Genomic DNA, 12,170 nt, shown 5'->3' with positions numbered 1-12,170 from the left:
CTAACGGGCGCGTGCTGTCACCCTGGCTTCCGGTGACAGAAAAATATGGATGTGGCTGCGCTTCCTGGCCTGCTTACAGCTCACTCCAGGGGCCTGCTGGTGGTGGTGGGAGACTGGGATCATCTTCCTGAGTGAAGGGCAGCCCTGGCTTGAGGCAGCATCTCACGCGGAGACCAGAAGTTACAAGATGAGACCAGAAACGTGAACATGCTAGAAATGGCATTTATTACTCCAACTTCATCACAGGGGGTGGGGTGGCTGTCTTTTCTTACGGAAGGCTCCCGTGGCTTCAGGGAAGCCCATTTCAGACCTGGAGGCTGGGGAACATTTCTAAGTTTGCTGGAGGGAAGGTGGGAGCGGGGTGAAGGGCAGGCTGCGCTACAGGGCATGGCTTATGGGGCTGGCCGGGAGCGGCAGGGGGAGCTGGGGGTACCCATGACAGACACTCCATGTGCGCCACAGCAGGAGCTCAGCTAAGGAGAAGGTTAGCAGTGAGCTTCTTCTCAGTGCCACGATCCGGGCCGGAAATTCCTGACCAGTCTCCTGACCAGGCTGCACATTTCCCCCCACTCAGCGCGGGAGGCTTCTGCTCACCAGTTTTGGAGAGGAGGAAGCCGGACTGGGGGAACCGCGAGGAGCCTGGCAGTGATGTCACAGTCCCCATCCCTGTCCCCGCTGCCGGGATCCCCCAGCCTGTGGCAGCCACGGCTATGGGTGTGATGATGGCCCCTGCCGAGGGGCTGCTGAGGCCCGGTGGCCAGGTCACTTGTTGGCCACGGCAGAGAGCTGGTCTCGGATGCGGCCCAGCCCGTCTAACATTGTGTCCAGCATTTCTTTGCTCAGCTCCATGGTGACAGCTGAGACGGGGGGCTTGTCCCTGCACAGGCTGGGATCACCCTGGATCTGGAAGGAGAAGGTGGGAGAAGGTCAAGTGAGCCCTGGCGCAATGAGCTGGCCTGGCTGTGTGCTCCTCTGAGAGGCGTCTTGTAGACAGATGCAGAGATGCCGAGCCCTCAGCCTCGGGGCTTCTTGGTGTGAGGGAGAATGAAGGAGGTCCCAGAAGCCTGGATCAGTGTGTCTGTAGACACTGCAGATCATTTTACTTATTTTTATTTAAAGATCGATTTATTGGGGGCTCTTACAACTCTTCTAACAATCAAGGCATCAATTGTATCAAGCATATTTGTACATATGTTGCCATCGTTATTTTCTAAACATTCACTTTCTATTGAGCCCTTGGGCATCAGCTCCTCTTTTTCTCCTCCCTCCTCACCCCCACTCTTGTGACCCCTGGGTAAATTGAAAATTATTATTATTTTCATATCTTACACTGACCACTGTCCCCCCCACCCCACCCCCACCCCCGGCAGTTTTTGTTGTTCATCCCCCCGGAGAGGGGGAGGTGTGGTTATGTGTCAGTCATCTTGATTGGTTGCCCTTCCTCCCGTGCTTTCCCTACCTTCATTCCCCCTACCCTCCTGGGATTGCTACTCCCATTCCTGTTCCTGGATTCCGGGTGTCGTGAGCCCTGATCTCTTATCTGTCCCTGTGCATGTGCTCTGGTCTAGTCCGAAGTGAGAGGCAGCACTGGGGCATGACAGTGGGGGGCGAGGAAGCCTCACTGCACTGAGTGCTTTAGACAGGTGCTTCAGAGGTCAAGCTGGGCCCTTCCCTAAGCTCCGACCCCCACCTCTCAGCATTTGAGTGGGAAAACATTAGGGCTTCAATGTCAGGCGACAGAGAGCAAGTTGTTACATGAAAGTGGAGGATGATCACATCAGATCGCAGAGTGGAGGATGATGACATCGTTACCTAACTCCCAAACTTCTGGAATCATGGCTCAGTCACGCTGATGCTCGACCCAGGCTCTCACAGCCACTGTTTCTCTGGTCTTGTACCTGGGTGTTCAGCTGTACATCGTTAATGCACAAAATCCTGGGTAGGATTTTTTTAAACTATTGTTGTACATGCAAAAGTGTCAGGGGAGGGAAGAGTAGGTGTAGGGACAGTACACCTACTTTGTGACAAGAAATTAGGTAAATTACACTGAAATTATCAAGAGGGCCCTTTGAAACCCTGAATACCTACCCTACTGTTAGAGCAAAACCTCCCTCTGGGTGGATATGGTACTTCTAGCTATCTGCAAATTATTTTTAAAATATTATTCATTTTATCTCATCCTTTTAAAACCTCTATTCATGTCCATATTCTGTTGTGCCCACAACATGTGAATACGCTAGCACATTTATAATGGAAAGGCACGCAGGTGGTCCCTGATGTAGAACATATTCAGGTTGAACAACCACATTCGCAGCCACCTGTTGTGGTTTCGGGCATCTTATTGTAATGGGCATTACGTAGAATGTTGTAGCACGTGATCTGTTATCATTATCCGTCACTTAAATGGGCAAAGACTGGGTTTATAAAGATAATGATAATTAACAAAATTCAACTTATATTTAGGTGTTTAATTTACAATAGAATTAATTTATAACAAATAAAATTTAAGTTAAAGCAGTCATTATGACTACTATAAAATGAACCAAGCACTTGACTTACATCAGAACTGATCTATGACACGGTTGTTGGAATGGAGCCCCATCCTAAGTTGGGGAGTACCCATGCAGGTATTTGTCGGGGTGCCCCCTGGATTATCATTTAGGGCAGTTCTTCCCAAAGTGGACTACACCCCTCCTGGGGGGCACTGGAACAATCCAGGGGGGCTGTAAAAACAGACACCTACACTTTATCCTGGATCATGGGCTATGGTACCAAGAACCCTGACTGCTATCAAGTGGACCCTGACTCAGAGCGACCCTGTAGGACAGAGTAGAACTGCCCCGATAGGTTTCCAAGACTAACTTTTCACAGGAGTAGAAAGCCTGGTCTTTCTCCTGCAGAGCGGCTGGGGGCTTCCTCTGCTGACCTTGAAATCAGCAGTCCAATGCGTAATCACTATACCGCCAGGGCTCCTATTCTGGCTACAGTAAGGGGGGGGCAGGCCACAGAAGTTTGGGGGCCTATAATTTAAGGGGTTCAAGAGCACGAAGGGTTGGGTGGGAGCTTTTCATGGTCTGCAGAGGTGCCCGGTCAGGCCCTGTGCCTTCCTCGTGCACGTCACAGTCTGCGTACCTTCATCTGGAGCAGGCAGGTGGGCTCCGCCATGCGGCTGATGCTGTCTGAGGAGGTCTTGATGTCCACTCTCCAGTCCAGGTCGACCAGGCGTGGCAGGGAGACTGTGGAGGGAAGCCCCGCTCAGGCTCGGTCACCTCTCCTCCACGGCCGCACTCTTGGACTTCCCTCAATCTGCCCAGCAAGGCTCCGGCTGACAGACAGACCCGCCCTGGCCCCACAGCATGGCTCCAGACAGGTTCAGAGCTGAAGGCACCTCTGGGCTTCTGCCCAACACCCACCCCTGCTGTCTGTCTCCTTTGGGACAGAATGAGAAAGGACACAGGGTAGGAGAGGCAAGCTCAGGGCCGGAGTTCTGGGAACCCTGTTTATAACTCTGAGTTATAAACAGACTTGGTTTAAATGGAAGTTCTACCACTTACCTAACCTTAGTTTCCTCATCTATAAAGGGGAAAGATCCCATTCCAGTACAGGGCTGTGGGGAGGAGAAATGGGCCTTCCAAGCACAGTATGCAGCACAGTGACTGCTCAGGGAAATGTGCTAGGCACGTGCTGTGACTCCACCTTTCAAATGAACTGCAAGGAGCCTTTTTTTCCTAAATGAAATATAATGCTAAGCACTTCACTTTCTGCTTGCTTATTTCTGTATTTTGTCAGCAGCATGCATGCGCTGTACTAAGTTTACAACCAGAAGAATTAAAACGTAAAAATGTAGAATGCAACACTACCCGCCTCCCCCCCCCCTCACCCCCCCAATTCCCACAACACGCCCTGTGTGGTTTGGGACAGAAGGGTTAACAACTGGCCACCAGGTGGACTGTGAGCTAGGGGGCGGCAGCAGGTGGGCTGCTTGGTACTCACTCTGATTTGCCTGGGCTTCGGTTCTCCATGTAGATCTGCTTGTGGGGGAGAGAGGAGGGGAAACAAAGGGGACTGATGGGAATTGACTCTTCTGACTTGGGAGAGAGCCCTGAATGTGAACCTGGCTCTTCCTTTGACCTTCAGCCCTGCAACCCCTCCCCCGGGCAGAGCCCCACCTCTGAGTGGTTCCATTGCACGTATAGGCTCAGTGGGCTGGGGCCAAGCCCAAGGGCTGTGGGTTGGGCGTTTTCTTGGCCCCAGGAACAAGCAAACACAAAACCACCGTCCTCTGTGCTCTTGTTCTCAGTGACCAAACAGAGACTAGGTTTACTGGTCCTCCTCCTATGGCTGCTCAGCTGAACTGCCCTGGCGAAGGCTGCAGCCAGCAGCCGGGAGTCAGAAGGAAGCAAGGGCAGGCCAAGGCCCCGTCCGAGTAGACAGGGCATACCAGGAAGGAAGGGACAGATGGAAGTCCAGCGGAAGGGACACTCAAGAAATCATCACTTACATGTGCTCCAGGATGATTTTTGTTAGCAGGTTTTTGAGGTTCGGGTGGAAATTCTCAGGAAAGAGAGCCAGAATTTCGGGGGCGGAGGACAGGTCCCGGAAGACCGCCAGTCTCGTGAGCTGGTGCAGAGCCTGGAGGAGCTGTGGGGCACACAGCACCGCCCTGCTGGTGAGGAACAGCATGGCAGGGGGCAGGGGCCAGAGGTCAGGGGTCGGGGCTCTAACTCTCCACTGCTGGGCGGGCCACCACAGCTATTCAACGGACTCAGGTGAGACCCAAGGCCCCAGTGGCCAACGCTGCTGACATCCCACATGCTGGGTTCACCCTGCGTTCACCTGTCGCCCCAGGAGAGAAGGGCAGGTAGCTGCTGGGGGAAGCTGCTGCCCATCCTCAGTGCATGGGAAAAGGGTGAAAACATCCCTTCGCATCTTTCTAGGGCTCTGCCCCAGTGGCCTGGCAGAAGTGCCCGGTCAGCGTGTCAGCAGGGGCCGCTGCACTGGCCCAAGGCCTCAGGGCTGACACGGGTCTATCTGGACTGGGAGATCGGACAGACACCCGGTGGGGCCCGTAGCTCCGGGCCTCTTTGGGTGTGGGCATGTGCTCCCGGGGGGACCTGACGCCGTCCTTCCTGAGCACTGCTACCAGTGCTCCGGGCTCGGGGGTCTGGGTGTGAAGCCAGTGGTTGGAGCGCCATGCCCTGTCCCTAAGCCTTCACTGGAAAGCACGACGTGGACTGTGGCCTGGAGGCCTTCCGGTCGGTGGAAGAATGAGTGCCTGGTGCCGCCCTGTTGAAAGCTGCCCATCCTACGGCCTTCTACGTGACCCGGGCATATGTGTGATGATGGCCATCTTGTGAGTGTGACTGCCTCTCGGAGCCTCAGGAGACCCTCCAGATGCTGCGGGGCATCTCTGATGCCACGCGAGCTCGTTGGCCATGCATGGACGTGGGCCCGGCCCCAGGGAGGCGTGCAGGGGCACACCCCGGCGCCTGCCTGCCTCCCCTCCCGTGTGCATGCTGAGGTGAGGGCGTGTGGTTTCTTTGTGTTGTCAGGGGCTCTTTGGTCCATTCGGACCCCCAGCAGCCCCCAGTGGCAGTGTCACTGCCCCACTGGATGTTCCGGGCTGTGATCCACAGAAGCAGATTGCTGGGCCTTTCTGCTGCCAATGGGGCGTTGGTGGCGCAGAGGTTACACGCTGGGCTGCTAATCACAAGGTCAGTAGTTTGAATCCACCAGGGACTCCCAGGAGAGAGATGAGTTTTTCCATTCCTGTAATGAGTTGCAGTCAGGGATGGAAGAAGCCAGAGTTGATTTAATGGCAGTGAATTTTCTCCTGCAGGATGCTGGGTGGGTTTGACCCACCAACCTATGGGCAGCAGTTGAATGTTTCACTGTCACACCAACGGGGCTCCTTTTCTCAAGGTGCCTTCAAAGCCCCAACCAAACTCACTAGCACAGAGTCGGTGCCAGCTCACAGAGACCCTATAGGACAGAAGAGAACCACTCCTGTGGGTTTTAGAGGCTGTCAATTTTTATGGGAGCAGAATCTCATCTTTCTCCCCCAGAGCGGCTGGTTGGTTTGAACTGCTGACCTTGCAGTTAGCATCCAACTCATAACCCACTACGCTACCAGGGCTCCTTCAAGGCACTGAGTGAGTCTCACCAGGTGTGGGTGAGTGCCTCTGGCTGTCTGCACGGCGCCCTAACTCCACAGGAGGCGCCTCACTCCTGCTCCAGGCCCCCAGCTGAGAGGAGGCCAATGGAGCAGATGGGGATTCCATGTCAAAGGGGTGAGGGGTGAGGAGGGAGGGAGAGACTCTGGTATGAAAGTCCCCTCCCCTCCTCCCCACACCCCAGAGAGAACAAAGGGAAGACTTCTCATGCTGCCTCATCTCCTTCAGGCCGAGATGAAGCAGCTGCCCAAAGATCCCTGAAAAGTTTGCCCTGAGCTGACCGGCTGACAGTGGATCAGCACTAGCAGGTCGGCGAGGAGGGAAGACAGTCACGAGCTGCGTGTCTTCCCAAAGACTGTCCAGGTAACCAATCTGCAGGGAGTCCAGGATGCCAGGAGCCCAGGGCTACTCCCACCCACACCGCTTTCCCCAGAGGGGAGGTCCAAAGACAACTGTTCTTAATTCCCTCGGATTCCAAACAGCATTGACTTTCAATTTGCTGTATCACCAATGCACATCTGGGCGGTGGGGTAACTTCCTTGGATGCGGCAAGGACTGGATGTCCAGAGGTTAACAAGGAAAGAAGGCTCAGGGCTCCACGGGCGTTTCTGACGGCACTTACCTGAGCCGCCTCCTCCTGAGTCACGGACAAGCTGGAACATGTGAAATCCAGGAGTTCTTTTGAGTCATGCGATGGGTTGGAATAACTCTCTTGACACAGCTGCCTAACAACATCTTTTGAGGAGGCCTGTGAATTAATTCACAAAGGGGAAACAAAAAACAAACAAATAAACAAAAACCAGACTCAGACATGGAAAATACATTTTCTAGAACAGGGGTCCTCAAACTACGGCCCGCCAAGTGATTTTTTTTTTTTCACAACAGCTATTTCTCTTTTAATAAAGGTGACAAACACATCATGTATAATTTTTCTTATGACCAGCTTCTTCTCTCACTGTACCTGGTCAACAATCGCGCCAACTCTGTTCTACTATCGCAGATACACGCTTTTCATATTCCCGTTTGTTCTCCTGGTACAGCTGAGCGGCCTGGCTGTTTGTAGGACTATTGGGATTGGGCTCATCCAATAGAGACTGTATGGATGTTAAAATTGAAGACACATCATAGGTTGGGCTCCAGCGGTTCTGAAGTATGTCCAGACATATACTACCATCTGCATAGACATTTGGATGAAACATCTTAGAGACAAATCTAACTGTAGGTGGTTTATTCGGATATTCCTCGGTGAATTCTATTGTTAGCTTAAATGTCCCATCCTCAAAAGGGGTCCCTTCAGGCCCGAAAATGACCGCGTTCCACACCATAATGTTGTTCTCCGAGGGAGCGCCGCTGACTCCCGCCGGAGGGTCCTCCTGCAACCTCTTGAAGTCCCTCATGAGACGCCGCCGCCGCCGAGCCGGGGTCGACATGTCGCGAGTGGGGTCAGGGTTGGGGCATACACCGGGGTGTCTGCTGCCCGCCGCGGCGGAGGAGGCTGAGAGAGCCGGCGCCGGCGACGAGGGCGCGCCCAGGGGAACGGCGCTGCCGCGCAGGAGTCGAGGGTCCCCGCCAAGTGATTTTGCCGCTGCTGCCTGTCCTGCTTAGCAGCCGACTTGACCAGTGTGCCTAGGAATTTGTTCAGTTTTTTAAAAAAACTATAGTCCGGCCCTCCAACGGTCTGAGGGACAGTGAACTGGCCCCCTGTTTTAAAAGTTTGAGGACCCCTGCTCTAGAACATACTGCTGTCCAGCATGGCATGCCCCCCAGAGAAAATACCCTTCCGTAAAGAAGAGGAAATCAAGACACGAAGGAATACTAAGAAGGTGATACAATTGATGTATGGATTGTTTTAAGAGCTGTAAGAGCCCCCAATAAAATGATTTACTTAAAAAAAATATACTGCCAAGACCTATCCTAGAAGAAGGGCCAAAGAGTTATTGAAACAGAAAGGAGTGAGAAGAGATGCGCGGAAGGAAGCCCTGGCAGGAAGGAAGGAAGGAAGGAAGGAAGGAAGGAAGGAAGGAAGGGAGGGAGGGAGGGAGGGAGGGAGGGCACAGTTCGGTGCAGGGTGCCGCTGCTACGGCTCTTCGACTCTACTGTCTGAAACTCCTACCAGATGACTGAGGGGTTTCGGGGCTGTCGAGCCAGTTACAAATCACAGCGACACCATCCTCTTGTCACTGGTGCAGTGCCAGGGAAAGAGTTCCAACTCAGAGCGGCCACATGGACAACAGAACCAAATGCTGCCGGGTCCTGCCCCATCCTCACCACTGCCGCTAGGTTTCAACCACGGTTTCAGCCTCTGAGTCAATCCATCTCCTGGATGGTCGGACCCAGGTGATGGTTGGGGGCTAGGTCAACCAGACACGCTTGGGCAATGGTGGGGGCGGGGCTCAACCCATCAATTGCATCATAGCCTAATGACACCTGCTTGGTGTCAAAAGCCTTTTTGTGAGAGAGAGAGACCGGAGCAGAGTCGAATCCTCTTGGGACTCTGCCTTCTGCTGGACTTGGATCTTGCATCTGGTTCTTTGATCTCCTGTGGTGTCATCTGCTCCCAGGAGCCATCAGTAGAATACCGATGGTGGAATCATTAGGTTGACATCGGATCTCTCCATCCACCCGCCTGAGCCCCCTGCTGTTCCTGCTTCATCATCCTGCTTCCTATTCATCAGCTTCCACATGTCAGGAGAAGCCTGACTTGAACCAGATGGGACTTAACTATTTTTATAACTGTGTAAGCCATTCCTTGGAGTAAAGCTTTCTGTATAAACACTTATAAGGACCACTGGCTTTGCTTCTCTCGACAACCCAACCGAACACCCCAAGCCTGATGTCCATCTTCTGACAACATGTCCAAAGTATGTGAAGTCCTACCATCCTCGCCTCTAAGGAGCACTCTGGCTGGACTTCTTCCAAGACAGATATATGTGTGCTTCTGCCAGTCCAGGGTACCGTGAATATTCCTCACCAGGAATACTTCAAATGCATCATTTCTTCCTCAATCTCCCCTATTCCTCGTCCAACTTTCACATGCATATGAGATGTCTGAAAGTACCACGTTCCCGGGACAGGTACACCTTCAGCCTCAAAGTGACTAACATCTTGCACTTTAACACTTTACAGACATCTTGTGCAGCAGATTTGTGCAATGCAATATGCCATTTAATTTCTTGACTGCTGTTTCCATGAGCACTGATTGTGAATCCAAGCAAAAGGGAGAGTCCTTGACAATTAAGTTTGTCTCCTTTATCATGATGTTACCCACTGATCCACTTGTGAGGATTTGGGTCTTCCTTACATTGAGTCGTAATCTACATTGAAGGCTGAAATCCTTCATTTTCACCAGCAAGATCTTCAGTGCCCTCTTGCTTCGGCAAGCAAGGTTGTTTCAGCAAGCATACTTGTCTGTCAGGTTGTCCTGCTGTTGTCTTTGTACGCTGCTGTTATTGCTGGCAGCCATGTCACTGGTATTGCAAATACCAGCAGGGTCACCCAAGGTGGGTCGGTTTCAGTGGACCTTCCAGACTAAGAACACGTAGAAACTGGAGCCACAGCAGCAATAGTAATATATATATATATATATATATTAGCTGGTATTGACCAGAGCAAGCACCAAAAAGGCTAAAAATATGCACTATAAAACACTATCTGAACCGATTACAAGAATCTACGTATAGCCTTGTCCCTGGGGGATGGACAGCAGAGAAGAGGGTGCGGGGAGACGTCGGACAGTGTAACATATGACAAAATAATAATTTATGAATTAATAAGGTTTCATGGGGGGGAGCCCATATTAAGGGCTAAAGTAGAAGGCAAATGTTTTGAGAATGATGATGGCAACAAATGTACAAATGTGCTTGACATAATGGATGTATGTACGGATTGTGATAAGAGTTGTACGCGCCCCCAATAAAATGATTTAAGAAAAAAACCACACTATGTGTGGTAGTTATATAATCTGTTGTCAATTTGAGACTAAAGAGTGAAGGGGTGGAGTAGCCTGTCATTCAGGTTGCAGTTTGATGACCTCATTTGGAAGCACTAAGGGATAAATAGCTCGCTGGAGGCAGGACACAGGCTCACTCCCTCCAAGCATGCTTGCTGACAAGACATATGTAGCTATGCTAGAGCCCTGGAGCTGAAGGAGCCACATGGAGACTCACATCAGCGCTGAGATGCCTCTACCGCCACTGGATCCACAAGACTTTGCACCCACTGGCCTGTGATCTTCCTGCATTCGGCGTCGTTGCATGAGTTGCCTGAATTTATAGATTTGTATCAGACACACGGACGTATGGACTAGATCTGGACGGGGCTGGGATGCTTCTCAACACACAATTGCTCATTTATATAAAGCTCTTTCCTATACACATATGAGTGTCTCTGGATTTGTTTCTCTACTCAACCCAGACAAACACCCTATCTCACTCATTGGCCGCCTCAGAGCGACCTTATAGGGCAAGGAAGAACTGACTCTGTGAGTTTCTGACACTGTAACTCTTATTTGTAGTGAAAAACTTCATCTTTCTCCCCAGGAGCAGTTGGTGTTAACCTTGCAGTTAGCAACCCAAATGCATAGCCACTCTGCCACGAGGGCGCCTCGTCAATCACTATAGATAACTCAAAACCGAATTCTGAAGTAGATTTATTTATGTAACCCACAAGAAGGTTGAAAAAGGAAAAAAAATCCCAGAAGAGATAGACAAAATAAAGAAATGAAATGAAAACTTAAGCCTTGACATATCTGTCATTGTAAATTACCTCAATTTGAAGACAGACATTGGTGTATACACATATTATAAAGACATGCCCCAATTAAATGTTGTCTACAAGAAACTCACTTCAAATACAACAAAACAGGGAGATTGACAGTAAAAAGAGGGAAAAGAGCTAACATGGCTTTATTGGTATCAGGCAAACTAGACTTCACAGCCGAGAAAACGACCCGAGCGGAGGAACATTGTGGAACAATAAAAGGGCTATTCTCCCAAGAAGACAGCCTAACCACTACACACCAGGCAAGAGAGCTGCACAGTACTTTAAGAAAAAGGTGCTAAAGAGGACGCACAGAAACCCTACAGCTAACATTGTATTCAATAGTAAAAAACCCTGACTGCTTTGTCTCTAAAATGAGGTACAAGGTAAAAACATTCATTCACCATTGCTGGAATTTCCAGTCACTGGTATACAGCGAGAAAAGGAAGCAAAAGGCATTAGAAAAATCAGAAGGGAAGAAATTTTAAAATGTCCCTATTGCAGATGGCACAATTCTCTATGTAGAAAAGACGGTGGAGATTATAAAAAGCCAACAAGCAAAACCTGCTAGAACAAATGAGTGAGGACACGGGATTTGAGATGGACATGCACAAACCAATGGTATTGCTATGCACTAGTAATGGACACACGGGCACTATAATTGGAAAGACAATACTTCCTGGTATCACTAAAGAAAATGAAATGGGTATAAATTCAACAAACATATACATGCTGAAAACTACACAATACAGATGCAAGAAATTAAGGAAGATATAAATGGAGAGAATACTATGTTCATGGACTGGATTTAGCATACTCAAGACATCAATTCTCTGCTCCATAGGCTTAACACATTTCTTATCAAAATATCAGCAAGTTGTTTTGTTGATACAGATAAACCTTTCCAAAAGTTGTGCAGAAAGGAAAAGAGACTAGAGAGCTAAAACAATCTTGAAGACTGAAGTGGGTGGTATCTGTCCATTGATTTCAAGAGGTATATGGTGACAGTAAAACCAGCCTGTGTAGGACTTGCAGATGGAGAGGCTCAGAGATCACGGAAACCTTATCGAGGACATGGAATAGAACAGAGAACCCAGAAATGGAGCCAAACAAGCCCAACCGATTCCTGACTCAAGTGGAAAGCACTGCAATGGGGGAAAATCCAAAACAACCAAGCTCACTGCCATCGAGTGGATGCTGAATTACAGAAACCCTATAGGGCAGGGCGAACGGTCTCTG

At 50.5% G+C, this 12,170-nt stretch overlaps 2 protein-coding genes across 2 annotated transcripts in view; both read right to left on the bottom strand.

The window, feature by feature from the left end:
- Positions 1–206: 206 nt before the first annotated feature.
- COMMD9 (COMM domain containing 9) overlaps positions 207–12,170 on the bottom strand; it is a 12,986-nt gene continuing 1,022 nt past the window's right edge. Inside the window, exons 2-6 of the mRNA XM_004708299.2 lie at positions 6,796–6,921; positions 4,502–4,641; positions 3,994–4,028; positions 3,133–3,236; positions 207–903 (exon numbers count right to left, since the gene is read on the bottom strand). Of these exons, the coding sequence (XP_004708356.1) occupies positions 763–903; positions 3,133–3,236; positions 3,994–4,028; positions 4,502–4,641; positions 6,796–6,921 (546 nt within the window). The 3' untranslated portion in view covers positions 207–762. The remainder of the gene's footprint in view (positions 904–3,132; positions 3,237–3,993; positions 4,029–4,501; positions 4,642–6,795; positions 6,922–12,170) is intronic.
- Positions 7,085–7,603, bottom strand: LOC101657423 (ubiquitin-conjugating enzyme E2 A-like). The gene has a single exon (XM_045291058.1). It carries the CDS (start codon positions 7,601–7,603, stop codon positions 7,139–7,141), a length of 465 nt encoding a protein of 154 aa, XP_045146993.1. The 3' UTR covers positions 7,085–7,138.

Source organism: Echinops telfairi, unplaced genomic scaffold (assembly GCF_000313985.2).
Source record: "Echinops telfairi isolate 266 unplaced genomic scaffold, ASM31398v2 ScPeMD7_60;HRSCAF=208, whole genome shotgun sequence".
Lineage (NCBI taxonomy): Eukaryota > Metazoa > Chordata > Mammalia > Afrosoricida > Tenrecidae > Echinops > Echinops telfairi.
Note: the sequence above shows the minus strand (reverse complement) of the source record. Positions and strands in the feature narration are given on the sequence as shown.

What these genes read in the sequence shown, in the direction of transcription:
- LOC101657423 (XM_045291058.1), bottom strand. Translation starts at nt 7,603, where the DNA reads ATGTCGACCCCGGCTCGGCGGCGGCGGCGTCTCATGAGGGACTTCAAG.